This window comes from Carettochelys insculpta, chromosome 3, assembly GCF_033958435.1.
Source record: "Carettochelys insculpta isolate YL-2023 chromosome 3, ASM3395843v1, whole genome shotgun sequence".
Classification (NCBI taxonomy): Eukaryota; Metazoa; Chordata; order Testudines; family Carettochelyidae; genus Carettochelys; species Carettochelys insculpta.
This window is the reverse complement of record NC_134139.1, coordinates 142928826-142942850: the sequence shown is the minus strand read 5'-3', so window position 1 is coordinate 142942850 and position 14025 is coordinate 142928826. Positions and strand designations below refer to the sequence as shown.

The 14025-nt window shown below is 41.8% G+C and overlaps 1 protein-coding gene and 2 non-coding genes across 25 annotated transcripts in view; all 3 read right to left on the bottom strand.

Annotated features, from left to right (window-relative positions):
- The window catches only part of LOC142011452 (general transcription factor II-I repeat domain-containing protein 2A-like), a 38305-nt gene extending 24670 nt beyond the window's left edge, over positions 1–13635 (bottom strand). For 6 of the 23 annotated variants that reach the window (XM_074990921.1, XM_074990923.1, XM_074990922.1 and 3 more), the window contains exons 1-5: positions 12503–13634; positions 9160–11164; positions 8124–8164; positions 6414–6443; positions 5396–5439 (exon numbers count right to left, since the gene is read on the bottom strand). In XM_074990921.1, coding sequence (XP_074847022.1) covers positions 9169–11007 — 1839 coding nt within the window. In that variant the 5' untranslated portion in view covers positions 11008–11164; positions 12503–13634 and the 3' untranslated portion in view covers positions 5396–5439; positions 6414–6443; positions 8124–8164; positions 9160–9168. The other 17 variants (XM_074990915.1, XM_074990913.1, XM_074990919.1 and 14 more) reach the window with 17 other exon arrangements.
- LOC142011732 (small nucleolar RNA SNORD50) lies at positions 6299–6365 on the bottom strand. The gene has a single exon (XR_012645196.1). It is a non-coding gene; the product is annotated as a small nucleolar RNA SNORD50 (small nucleolar RNA).
- On the bottom strand, positions 7551–7620 carry LOC142011731 (small nucleolar RNA SNORD50). The gene has a single exon (XR_012645195.1). It is a non-coding gene; the product is annotated as a small nucleolar RNA SNORD50 (small nucleolar RNA).
- Positions 13636–14025: the final 390 nt, after the last annotated feature.

Here is a 14025-nt window from a genome sequence, read left to right as displayed (position 1 = left end):
AAAAGATCGAAGTACCATACAGCAGATATTGGCACTGAGAGTGGAGAAAGCTTGACGAAAGAACAAGAATGTATACAGTTACTTTGTCGATTTTCAAAAGGCATTTGAGAGTATAGATCATAAAGTGATGGGCTGTGTTGGAGTTGTATGGAGTGGATAGAAGACTGATATAGTTGTTGAAAGGCATCAATGACAATGCAAAAGCAACAGTGAGAACATGTGGCGAGTTGGAAAGTTGGTTTAAAACTAGCAGAGGTACGAGACAAGGAGATCCAATATCGCCAAGTATCTTCATCACACATCTGGAGAGAGCGAAGGACAAGATCAAGGAAGAAGTAGAAGGGATATCTGTGCAAGGGAAAAGAATTGACAATGTGAGGTTCGCAGATGATACAGTTATCATTGAAGATGAGAAGAAGCTAGCGAAAACGGTGCAGGTGCTAAACAAAGAAGGGAAGCGGTACAGACTGATTATGAACATCGATAAAACAAAAGCAATGGTATTTAGAGATAAGGAAATAGGAAGATCAGCGTCAATGGTGGTGAACTAAAAATGTAGAGAAGTTTACAGATCTGGGGAGCAACAGAAAGTACGATCTAAACTGTAAAAAGGAAATAGCAACTAGAATAGTGAAAGCAAGAGCGAGTTTGAAGATGATGGATAAGATCTGGAAAAGCAAAGCGATTTGTTTAGGAACAAAGCTAAACATCTTGAAAACGTGTGTATTCAGCAGCATGTTGTACAGATGTGAGACATGGGTGATAACAAAAGATTCGAAAAGAAGGATATTGGCGTTCCAAAGGAGGTGTTACAGAAATATTCTGAGAATAGGATGGATGCAGAAGACCACCACTGAGGAATTATACAGAAAGATACAGCCAAAATAGAGTCTGCTGTAGGACGTTATAAAACAGAAGCTACAGCTATTTGGGCGTATATGCAGAATGAACAGCGAATGAAAAAGCAAGACCCTTGTATTTGACATAATGGACAGTCTGAATATGAGAAGCAGACTCCACAGAGAATGGATAGATGATATAGTAGGTTGGTGTGAAGCTAGTCTGCAGAAACTAAGCCACACCGCACTGGACAGGGAAAGATGGAAAGGAATAGTGAGAGAGGCATCAGACACCAACAGGCGCTGAGCCCACAGTTATTGAAGATGATGATGATAGTATATATGTGTTTCTGGTAGACATTATATGAGAATAGTGTAGCTCTGACACTTGTTATACAATAGTGGTTGAACCTCTCTAATTCAGAAATCTCATTAACACCTGTAATCTGGCAAGATTTTAAGTCAGACAGATGACCACTTACGGGTGTAGCCAAGTTTCTCATGGTCCCACGAAGTTTGTTTCCAGCCGCCAGAGCTGGCTCTCAAGTGTTCTGTACTGTTATTTAGCTGTAATTTACCCCAAATGTCTCCCAAGAGCCCAGTAAGCAGTGAAAATGTTGGCAATGCTGCTAGACACTATTGAGCTTCTGTGGCCTGGCAAATTCTCTCATCCAGCACCAGTCAGGTCTCAAGAATACCAAATAGTTATTAGTTTAGCTTAATTTGCTGTAATTAGCTTAATTTGCTGCAAGGGCAAGTTACCTTAATATAAAAACAGGCAGTTTGATATCCTGTCTTCTGAGTGGTCAACTCTCAAAACAAAGGTAGTTTATGGGCATTTGTAATACACTGTGTTATTCTACATAATTAAAATGAGCTAATAGTTAAAATTCAATCATAGGAAATTTTCCATTGAACAATGAAGACTAACTTTTTGCAGTGAATATTCTACTCCCAGGTTGAAAAACCCACATTTGCAATTAGTGCACTACAAACAATGGAAAAAGATCTGTAGAAACTAAAGATTATTTTTTTTTATTGGCTGTCTTTCCTTGTTACAATAATATGACTAAGTCAACAGTGCTGCCTTTCCAAGGCTGCAGGGTGCCTGGCATTACTCTTCAGCTGCAATGCAGCTTATCGTGGCAGTCTGTAGCCTGTGTCCAGGTATGTGACATTACAAACAGCAAGCTGCACCCATGCTTCAGAATGCAACTGTCAAGTTAGAAGTTCAGGTGGAAGGGAGATGTCGGAGCCTGTTGCCAGTACCTTTAACTGTCGCAGGAAAAAGGCTCTGGCAGTGGGATACTGTCTTTGCTAACAGTGGTAGTGTAGATGGGGAAGTTCTTGGGCGTGGACATGTAGGTATGCATCTCTAGCATTCAGGTAAATATTGTTAATCAGTGCCTCACCCCCATGACAATTTATAGCCATAATAGGCCACATACTGCCCTGTTTACAGTTTAGATATATGGCACACCATTAGGAGCATGGACTCCATGCCCCCGTTAGTCCAGCTGATCTGTTAAGCCCAATGATATTCACATTTAAGTACTGATAGTAGAGGGGGTGAAAAGGAAAGAAAATGTGAAGGGTAGGAAAAAAACAAATGGCAGAAAAGCATTTGTTCTCAAAATACTGTTTAATGTTGTGTACAGCAATTAAGTACTACCTAAAAGCCTTCTGTACTTTCCCAACACAGCAGAGTTCTGCTTTGTAGTTCCAGCCAATGACCCACAACCATAAATCAAGTTCAAATTTCACTACTGCCTGAGAAACTTTCATATCATGTGGCCCAGTAGCCACCTAACGACTTCTTTCTGGACATGGGCAGGAGATCAAAGCAATTTTAACGTTGGCCCCAAGGTCAAAAAACCTCTGGATGATTAGAAAGTGAAACAGACAGCCTGCCACAGACCAACATAGTTACAAATGCAGGCCTGCTCAAATTCAGTCCAGGCAGAATGTAGTCCCCCACCCACCAGAGCCTCCGCCTGCTTCTCTTTGCTCAGTAAGCCAGGTGTGGGCCTCTGAGTGCTGGAAGCCAGAGTCAGGAGGTTAGGAGGCAGACCACCAGCAAATATCAATTCAGTAGTTAACATTCTTAACTAAAAGTCTGTTCTCAAACAGCATTTCTTACCCTGCCTACCTGAATTACTGCTTCCAGGAAGTTTTGACAAGAACTAAACACAATGCTTATGTTTCAAACGTTTAAATGCTTTATTTACAAAACTGAACTGCCACCCAAAGCAATGAACACAAAATACCATATTAAAACCAAATATCACATTGATTTTTGAAGAAGCAATTTCACTTAAAAAAGAGGCAGCATGTACTTCTTCCCAGTCTTGCAATTAGTGACAAAAATAGTTTTCGGAATCATTGTCCCTCCCGCACCGATCCAGTAGCCCAGCTCAACTTCCAAGGTGCGTGTATGTGTGGGTGGGGGGAATATTTTAGCTGCACTATGTTTAGTGCTGGCCCTATCCCTCTTATCAAATCAGTGGATAAACCCTACTCCTTTTGTTTTAAAAACCCTTCTGTGGCTGGAGAGGCCTCCATTTATTAATTAGGGATGGCAGATTTTCTAGGTTTGATTAAAATGGGACAAAAAAAAAAAAAAAAAGACTAGATCATGGAGCAAATCCCAGAACAACTTTTGGAATGTATGGTGCACAATGTACTAGGGTACCCAAAAAGATATCAGCTGAGCCTGAAATTTAATTTTGCTCCAACTTCCACATTTCTATAGTGTGTTAACATCACCTCTTAGGAGGAAACACAGCTTAAGTATTTAAGTCAAGCTCTTAAAAGTACCCATATACTCAGACTGCTAATAAAAAGTGATATATGGGTCTTCTCAGAATGTCTAACCTTTTCTAAATACAGTGCAGCACTATCTTCTCTAGAAGAGTTTAGAAGAATGATGGTGCTGACTGCAAGGAGGCAAACGAGCAGAATCACTTGACTAAGACTAGTATTGTTTTGGCTCACTATTTGAGAAGCTCTATCAAATGCTCTCAATACTGCACAGGTTTTTCATAGAATGCTCCTGTGGAAGAGTCAGAAACAAACTGCTTCCATCACTAATAGTCCATGCCGCCCCACCGAGTGCTCAAGTAGAGAGTGAAGTTTCATTTGTCTGGCCCAGTGTTTGAGCTGGTGCAATGGTTGGCCATTTCATCTTTGTAGTTCTTAAGTACAAAGCAGCTATCAAGGAATGGCTCAAGTCACCCCACATTTGACACACACCAGCCATCTTTTTTTTTTTTTTTTTTTAAAAATCTTTATTCAGATGTGAATAAAGAACATGTAGAAAACAGCACATGGAATTCCCCCCACCTTCTGCTTCCTGTCAACCCCCGTTATCAGAAGCAATAAACCTTGCTAAAAGTGCAAAAGGTAAAAGTCATTCTGTAAAACTCAAGAGCTTGTAAGCTTTTTTTTTTCCCAAAACCATAGTGATACTTGCTGGTGGGCAAAGTGTCTGGTTTATTCACTTTAATATTTTCTGTTTCTAAGTGAGGAGTCTCTGTGATGATGAGCGGGGAAAAAAAATGCTAAGTTTTTAAAAAAGGTTGATTTAAAGATGTTTTAGTTCTTCAGCCACCATGATCTCCTGGACAAAGCCATATCTGGAAAGAGAAGGTTAAATCTGACTCAATTCAGTAGAGGGAGTAGAGTCTTTATTTTTGGCAAGACCTTCAGATTTCTGCAAAATGGCTCAGCTTTTGGAAAACCAGAAAGTGACCACATCTGTACTATGCAACATTTCAGAATTATGTAACAATTCCACAATCTATTTTCAGAAGTATAAACCCAGGTGTTTTTTTTTGTTGTAAGCCATGGTATCTGAGCCTCTTCAGATGTCAGACTTCCTTCCAGTGATACCATCCATACTTGTCAGGTGATGTCACAGAAATTCCACCTCATCACTAAAAAAAAAGGGGGAGGGGGGAGAAACTAAAATGGCTCACTTTAGACACAATCCACAGAGCAAAGTATTACATTTTACCCAAGTAAATGAAGTTACTCTTTCAAAGTAGGCTTTTAAAGTTAAATAGCTCGGAGATTTAGCCATTTGAATTTCTCTAATGGAGTATTTCTAGGATCTCTTCAGATCCTATTTAAGAAGCCAGACCTATATCGAGTTTAAGCAACAAATTCAGGTTCAGAATATGATCATGGAGAGGGCCCAAGAAATTACAATTTAATTGAAGTTTAAAATGCAGTGCTTGAATAAATGTTTAAATTAAGTTCTCTGCCTTGTAAAACTCAGAGAGCAATATGCTCAGCCCAGAATGCCCACTGATATTTCAGAGATGCCGAGAGTAGAAATGAACAGCGTTAATTAGGCCCTAAGGCTCATTAAAGTTACCAATGTATGTAGGGTGTTGGGAAGATGATGTCCTTATCCAGTATAAACTGAATTCAGCTATTCGACTGAGTTAAGCCTATAGAAATCTATAAAGTGAGAAATCACCCCCTCACCTCCCCCCCATATAAATAAATACAGGAACCATTCACACTTTCCAACAAATAGAGAGAACACATACCTGAATAACTAAATGCATCTGCTCCTACTTTTTCCATTACTTCACTAGTCAGAAAAAAAATTAGAATTAAAAATGACTAACAATAATAAGCAGAAAATGTGCTAATGCCATTCAATGTATAAGTCTAACATTTATCCTTTCATATTAGAGACCAATAAGCTATACTATTAAATGTATACCACATTGTAAACATTCTACAAATTCTGTAAAGCTGAAAGTGTAACCCTGCCCACCTTTAGTAATGAGTCCTGTGGCACCTAATACACCAACTAATTTGGGCATAAGTTCTCATGGGTAAAAATGACTCCATTAGATGCACGGAGCAGAAATCAGATGTAAAGAATTATGGATGTACTAGCATATCAAAAGAAGGAATATGCTTACTAAGTGTTAATTAGGCCAATTCAGTGAGGGTGGATATGGCTCACTCCCAGCAGTTGACAAGGAAGTGTGAGTACAGAGAAAGTATTCCCCTTATAACTCACGTGTTACCCTAAAACATCTAACTTTCATACTCACATTCAGCTGGCACCCTTGTTAAGTACTCAGCCTTACAAGTAAACACATGGTGATCATGACAAATTCCTGCACTCCTGTCAAAATTGGAGGTAATTACCAAGTTAAATTCTCAGGCCATGATGAATAACTAACTCCAAATAGGCCCCAAAACAGCAGGTACAACCAAATAAAAATATTCATATGTTTTAAATATCTGGGCAAGCAATAAAAAGTAATTGGGAAGTAGGACTTTTAACTGCAATAGAAATGGAAACTGAAGTGGCCTGATTCTAGACAGAGATACGAAGTCTATCAAGTTAACAAAAAGCTACCCCCAGTTTAAAATACTACTTTTTACATGGCTCTAGTGTTTAGAAAAAATAGAATGACTCTCATGGTGATCTAATCGCACAAGCCAGATCCATATGATTTTTTCATCAAGAAATTAGGTTTGAGAATATCATCACTGATCAAACCAGGATTACTCACACTTAATGCTGATATTGATTACAATACATACCCTTTAATATTGTATAGTCTTCACAGCTCTCTGCAACAAGACAAATTGCACAGCAATTCAGTGAAACTGAATACCACTAAGAGTCAACATGTTTATTATTTTGAAAAAGTTTTTCCTAAAGCAACTGTGTTAAAGTCAAGAAGTTTCCACTAGTCTGCCACCTATCCAGATGCAGTTTAACACCATGTATACAAGTTCAGAGCACAGGAAATTAGGATTATGCAAGTACATATGTAAAAAACAAACATTGGCCCAAATAAGGTCAGGATGTTAAGAGGTGGCATATGATATGATGTCCACAAACATCCCATCTCCACTGATGACAGTTCTGAACTGTAATTATATTTGCCCTAGGACCAAAAACCTCACAGGTGATAAAGGAACACTATTGCAGATACAGTATAGATTACAAAAAGCCAGAATCCCAGTATCAAGTTTCTTATGAAGGTTAGTTTTAAGAGTATCTAATCAGCTCCTGGAAGCAGGACAAAATATGAATGCCAAGACAAGGGTCCTAGTAGTTATAACACAGGGCATAGTCAATTTGACCTTGTCCCTAAAGGCCTGTCCACGTTTTTGGCTTCTATATGTGCAAACTGTCTATCACTGACTCACATCAGGGAAGAAGTCCAATGCCAAAAATGCTGACTGAATATACATAAAACAGTTTTTTAAAATATCTGAAACAGTTAAATGTGCAGGTACAGGACAGTAGAGTGAGGAGTGGAGCGTTCCACTTCAAGCCTGCTGATTAAGAGGGAAGTTCAACTAAACAAAAAATACCATTGACAATTAATGCTTTAGGCTGAGATTTTTCAAAAGAATTACAACTGACTCCTCCTATTGTAATTTCCCAGATTTGCAAAACAAATTCTGCCATCCATGTGACCACAGCCAAATGCCCTGCCAGGAATTCCAGGAATGATTCCGGACAGCAGCATACACTGACCAGTGCAAGACTTCAGTCTGAGTGTGACCATTTCATGAGTGCATGTCCAGTTGCACAGCTCAAAAGCGAATTGACCAGCTGCATCAATGGAAAAACTTTAATGATAAACAGCCTTTTTAATATCCAAGTAGTTGAACCACAAAGCACTGTTTTAAATCAGGTCAGCTGTCCTGTACTACAGTGGTCTCATCTCAGAAGCCAGATCCGTATGAAATTTCTCATCAGCAAGTCAGGTTCGGGATAGTTTCATCACTGATGGACCACTATAAAAGCCAGAAGCTTTCTGGCATATTGCCAGGAGTCAGCAACTTTTCCGAATTGGAGTGCTGAAGTTTGAACCTCTGACCTCTACGTATGGTCTCAGTGCAGGTGATACTACTTAAAGTCACTAACAGTCCTACTTATAACAGCTTCATTAATAAAGATGCAGAGATTTACCGTTTAGGTGATGGTTGGCAACATTAGCCGGCCTTTTGTTAATCCACAGGCAGTATAGCTTTGTGCAAGCTCCCAACTGCATGGGAGATGAGGGGTAGGGCTGATGCAGATGAAAATCTGATCATATGCCACTCTTGGCACATGTGCTGGGGGTTGGTGACCCCTGCTCTAGCACATACTCTAAAAGATCATCTATTTAAACGTAATTAAGGACATGAAGAGTGTTTTATAAAACTGAAACACTTTGGAGCATTCAACTGACCAAACCAAAAATGTAGTGCCCATTCCAGCCCAACTAAGTTCAAAACGTTCTTGAAGCAGACCTTAATTTTTCTGCACAACTTCCAGCGTATCTCCAAAGTTCCTAGAACAAATATAAAATTTTAACAGCTAATTATAAAAACAAATATGCAGATCATGAACAACTTTTAGCCTTCAAAAAAAAAAAAACAAAACCCAACCCAAACTCCCCTCCCCCCAGTGCTATTTCCTTTCAGCTTGCTATCAAAACAGATCTGGCTGAATCCAAGAAGATTTTAATACTGTCATTATACAGGGACTAAATTTCTTTTGGATCACTGGTCCAGGGTTAGTTCATCCTTTATGTGCACGGTCCATAGATATTTTAGCCTTTACATGTTAAGTATCAAAACTTAGACACCACCTACTTGAAGCTTACATTTAGAAAAGAACTAAGTGGTTTCAGCTAATAAACTAGTCCTTTAACCCCTCATATTAATTTTTAGACTTAGCAAGTGTTCTGTTGCTGTATAAAAGACCATCACAGAACATGGCAACTGATCATGTAAAAAAACATTGCCAAATAAAAACATCATCCACTATCATAATCTTAAAGGAGTCAACTGTTACTTTAAAGTTGTTATGTTCCTTTAAGCAGGAGTCCACTATTCTCATTTTTATTATTTAAAACTTGTTAGTTGTGTTTCTACCTTGGTTCTTTCTCTCAAAGCTGTTTCGAATGTTGAAAGGTATATAGAAGATCATTTCCCAAATGACAGAATGCATAAGTGTGAAATAAAATGGGGAAACACCCATACTGTATTTCGTTAGTATTTTCAATTATGGTGTGACTTAAGTTACCTATGTAATTAAGGATGTGCCAGCTATGCTGAGTTTTAAATACGAGCTCAGACTTAGGGTGTCCTGTTAAGAGTTAATTTGTGCTGTGAATAATCTTAACTCAAAATGAGTTTCTACACTAAAGCAGTGTTCAGCAACCTTTCCAAGGGGGCATGATGAAATTTTACCTTTTGAACTCAGTGTGTGGGCTGAATGTTAGTGATATAAACTCACTAACAGTCCTACTTACAAACTTTATTAGTAAGTAAAGATGCAGACCTTTACCATTTAGGGTGATCCTTCACCTTGCTTTGCCTTGGCAAGTTCTCCAATCTCAGGCTTGTAGTTTGATACTTTAAGCAGTACACAAGCCTCTGAGTGCTCAGTTGTTAACTGATTCTCTGAGAAACAAAGAACTGCCTTCACATGTGAAAATATATGTTCAAAGAGGTAAGTTGAGCCAAAGGCTGAGAGCAGTGCAAATGCCACCTTCTTCAAACAGTCAAATTTCACAGGCAGGGAATTCCAACAGGCCATGATAGAGACCCCATGATCTCCCTTGGTAGACTCAAGTGTGCGACGCAGATCCCTAAACTTGGAGGACCATAAGACTGAACACTGCAATTCAATGAGCTGCATTTCAAAATCCTCAACACCCATCCATTGAAATACTGTTGAATCCAGGTCATCAGCATCAAAGTTGTCTGGTTTGATTAGAAAGGAAAAGATTGGGCCAAAACATCGGAAATCTTGAAATCTGGCAGAAAGTTCTGATGCAAGTTCTTGCAGATATACTTTAATCTCAGCAACACTGATGGTGCAATATTTCAATAGTTCTCTAAGATGTGGGAAATAGCAGAAAGCGAAGGTGTCAATGTCTGTAGAAAAACCTGCAACTTTTGCAACAAATGCCTTCCAAGTTTCAAAAAGACCCATAACAGTGTGGCCTGCACCTGGCAGATGGAAGCTCAGTTCGTTTAGATGAGTGGTGATGTCTGTTAGAAACATTAGTTGCGTGACCCATTTGTCATCATATAGTTCAGGGTAGTTTTGACCTTTTTCTGACAAAAAGATCTTGATTGCATCAAGATAATCCACAAAGTACGTCAAAACTTTTCCACGGCTTATCCAATGAACGTTGCTGTGAAGTGGAACGTCCTTGTGTGATCTGTCAATTTCCTCAAGCAGTGCCTGAAACTGCCTACGTGTCACGGCAGATTGAGCAACAAGAAAATTCACGATCTTCACAACTGTAATCATCACATTATTAAGCTCAAAGTTAGAAATCTTGGCACAAAGATTTTCTTGGTCAATAATACAATGAAAAGGTACAATCTGGTGGCCAACATGATCCTCAATGATCTTTACAAATCCCCTTTTCCCAACCATAGCAGAGGTACCGTCAGTTGTCACAGAAAATATTTTTGTGATCTCAATACCTCTTTCCTCAAAATGATTAACAAACATCTTCGCTGTATCTTCCCCTGTTGTTCCATGCATGGCTTTTAGGCAGCATAACTCTTCTTGAATTTTGTCCGAGTCACAGTACCTTGCAAGAACTGCTAACTGTGGTACGTCGTTTATGTCCACACACTTAAGTGCAACACTAAATACTGCTGCATCTTTTAATGCCACCATCTGCTGCTTGTTAATGTTTTCTGCCATTTCACCTATGCACCTCTCCACTGACCCAGCAGACAGAGGCAAATCTTTTATTCTGGAGATGACTGTGTCTTTATTGGGCAAGTCATTGAACAAAACATCAGAACAACTGAGAAAAGCCTCTTTTATATAATATCCATCTGTAAACGGCTTCCCGTGTTTTACAATACAATGTGCAATTTTGTAACTTCCTTCAATAGCTTGATTTTTATTAGCTAACACGTTGCTTTGCTTTTCAAATCTGACAATGGCCTGTTTGATTGACTCAGCTTTGCTCACCTCATCTGTGAAGTGTCGCTCATGCTTTGTCTGAAAGTGTCTTTGAACACTTGATGTGCGGCAAACAACGCTCTCACAACACAGAGCACAGACTGCACGATCTTCATGCTGAACAAATCCATATTCCTCTGTCCAAGAAGGCCGAAATGAGCGAACATCTAACTTTGCTTTCTTACAAAACGCCATTACTTGCTGAGACCCAATTCTTCCTGCTGTCAGGATCAGAGTAATTTGAAAAAAACAAAAAAAAAACCCCACACTACTGTTTGATGACTTTGCTTCTTCTCTCCCTCCGGATGCCTCAGAATAACATAAGGCTGGTGCACATGGGGGAAACTGAAGACTGTCAAAGAACAATACATTTTCCTGTAAGTACTAGGCATATGCAAAGAGCAACAGTTTTTGCAGGATATGCAATACACACCTAACCCAGCTTCAACCTCTACAGCAGCAACCCACTTGCCTGCTCCAATCTCTGACAACGGGCAACTCTCCTGCTTCCCCATGCATCTACATCCAAAATGTTATCCACCTCCCAACGCAGCCTTTGCAGGCACCCAACGTGGCTGACTGCCCATGACTTCAACACCTCCCCCTCCAGTCCCTAAGCCTGCTCACCCTCCCCCAAAACACACCCTCATCCCTGGGAGCAGCCAGGACACCCACTGACCAGGGGCAGGGCAGTGAGAGCTGCTGTGGAGGTGGACGAGCTTAGGCAGTGTTGGAGTTTGTGCATGTTAATCTACTGACATGCACCTTAAAGTTGCACAAGTGCCTAGCTGCATGGCTAGAGGGTCACGACTAAGCTCCTGCCTTATCTCCCAGTCTTGGCATGTGTGCTGGAGGATGCAGATCCCTGTACTATGAGACTCCACATTTCAATATTCACATTCAAGCTTCTTAACCACTCAATCAAAGCCACCCACACATACTTCTGATATTGTCCATTCTACTTGGACTTGCTGCTGTAGTACCACTCAGTGTCTTTCAATGGCTCAAGGACACTCAGCTGCTGAAGCTCTGGGCCTTCTGCTCCTTTGTCATCCTCTCTCTAGAGCAGGGGTGCAGGTCCCCTTACGGGCAGGAAATTTCAAAAAGGGGGCACGGCATGATTGAACCTGAATATAGCAGCCACTCACCTAATTAAAAGTGTTGCAATGTTACTGTTTTGTGTATGTGCATTCACTTTTCTATATAATTTAATATAGTGTTCACATTCTACATACTTGTTTTCTTATGTATGCCAAAAGGAAAAAGTGGGGCTTGACATAAAAAGTTTATTCTATCAGGCTTTAGAAGAAACACTGCTCTGGTATTCTGCCACAAAAATGAAGCAGAAAAGCAAAGTAGCATCCACCTGTGCACTGCTACTTCCTTCTCGTACCAAAATATTAGCTCTGCTTCACTCCCCTTTTCTTGCCTGAAGTGTCCTGAAGAACTTCTTTCACTTGCTGGCCTTCTTGTTTGCTAGGGTCAGGGTATAAAGCAGTGCCCATGTGTATAAACTGGACTCCCCTCTTATCCTATTAACCACCTTAAGTATGAAGAATCCCAGTACACATACTATAGCTAAGATCACTGATTCTGTGTCATCACAGACAGTCCCACATACAAGAGATGAGCTAAACTCACGAGAGACAAAACAGATTAGGAAAAGAGCTGAGTTTGATATGTAACTCACCTTGAGTGTAGTCTCCAGTTCCCAGTTAGAATAATTTGTAATATGCCCAATTAAGATTCCCAGCCAACTTCAGTTTTTGTGTTTCTGGTTTTAAGCATAGTAATACCAAGCCACTAACTTACATGACGTGGGAATTACACCTGCACTAAAAAGGGGATTTTTAACATGAAATAATTTAGCCACCATAACTATCAGGAAATACAGCTATCAGAGAACCATAAATTTATCGCCAAGGAGCCATGAAGCAATACGCTTTGCTGTAAAAAAAACTTCAATGCTACTGTCAGCTATATTTTGCTATTCCCTTATTTAGCCTCAGTTTCAGCCAGACACTTTCTACTCTCCCCGGTGACACCGTCTCAACTTCATAGCACTATAGCACCATTAACATGGCTAAAGCAAGTTTACTACAAATGCACGGCTGATCCCTGATAGGCAGGAAAGCAGTAGGCTTCTTGAGGATGCCTGGCCTCAAGTAGGAGCGCGCCACACATAAAGATGAGCTGTGACAGAGCAGAGACTTAGACTACTTAGCTGCTGAAGGCCGCTGAGGTCCGAGCAGGTTGTAACAGGAGAGGAAGTAGGAGCAGTCTGGGGCTGCACGGCAGGTCCCTGTTTGGGCCAAGGCTGTTTCAGGCTCCGTGACAGCGCGGGGACTAACACCGCATTTGGGCCGCACCAAGAACCAGAGCGGGGCGCCGCCACGAGCGCAGCACCCGCAAGACTCAATCGACGCAGCAGCCGAGACCAACCGCTCACGCCACGTCTCAGACGGCCCTACGCCACCGCGAGCTACCAAGCCCAGCCCGCAAGACTCGGCGGGCCGCCGTTCCCAGCGTGCCCCGCGCCAGGAACAGGTGGCAGCTCAGAGGAGCGCTGCCTGCTGGGACACGTAGTTCCTGGGGTCCCTATTAGGCCACGGCCGCCCCGAGGCACACCCAGCCCTACCCCCGTCAGGGGACAACGCGGCACAGCCTCGGAGGGAAGCGTGAATCGCGTCGTGGGCCTCCCGAGAGCAGTGACCCCACAAGCCCAGCCACCGCCCACAGCACTCCCGCAAACCTAGCGCTAAAGTGCACCACCAGCTCCGAATCTCGGCAGGAAAAGGAAGAAAGCGCCCCCGGAGACTTCTATATAGCAGCTGCCTACACCAGAGCGAGGCCGATTCCGCCCCTAACCGCTCATTGGGTAGAGCGCGCAGGGGCGGGGTTTGTGCGGGCGGGTTTGAGTCTCCTTGACCTTATTGTGTAACTGCGACCACGCCCCTCGCTCCCCGGGCGGACGCGCGCGTGGGAGCGGCGCGCGACGGGTTCGGCTCCGGAAGCACTGGAGCCGGCCCGCGCAGTGGGCGGGGTGTCAGCGGTTGCCAGCCCGGCCGTTGGGGCACTGCCGCCCGCCTTCGGGGAGAGCAGCCCTGGGGTACTCCGCAGCGCGTCCCTCCCACCCGCAGAAGCCGAGCCAATAAAAGCTATGACCTAAGCTGGCCTGGCCTGACCGCCCCCACTTTGTGACTCTCAAAACAA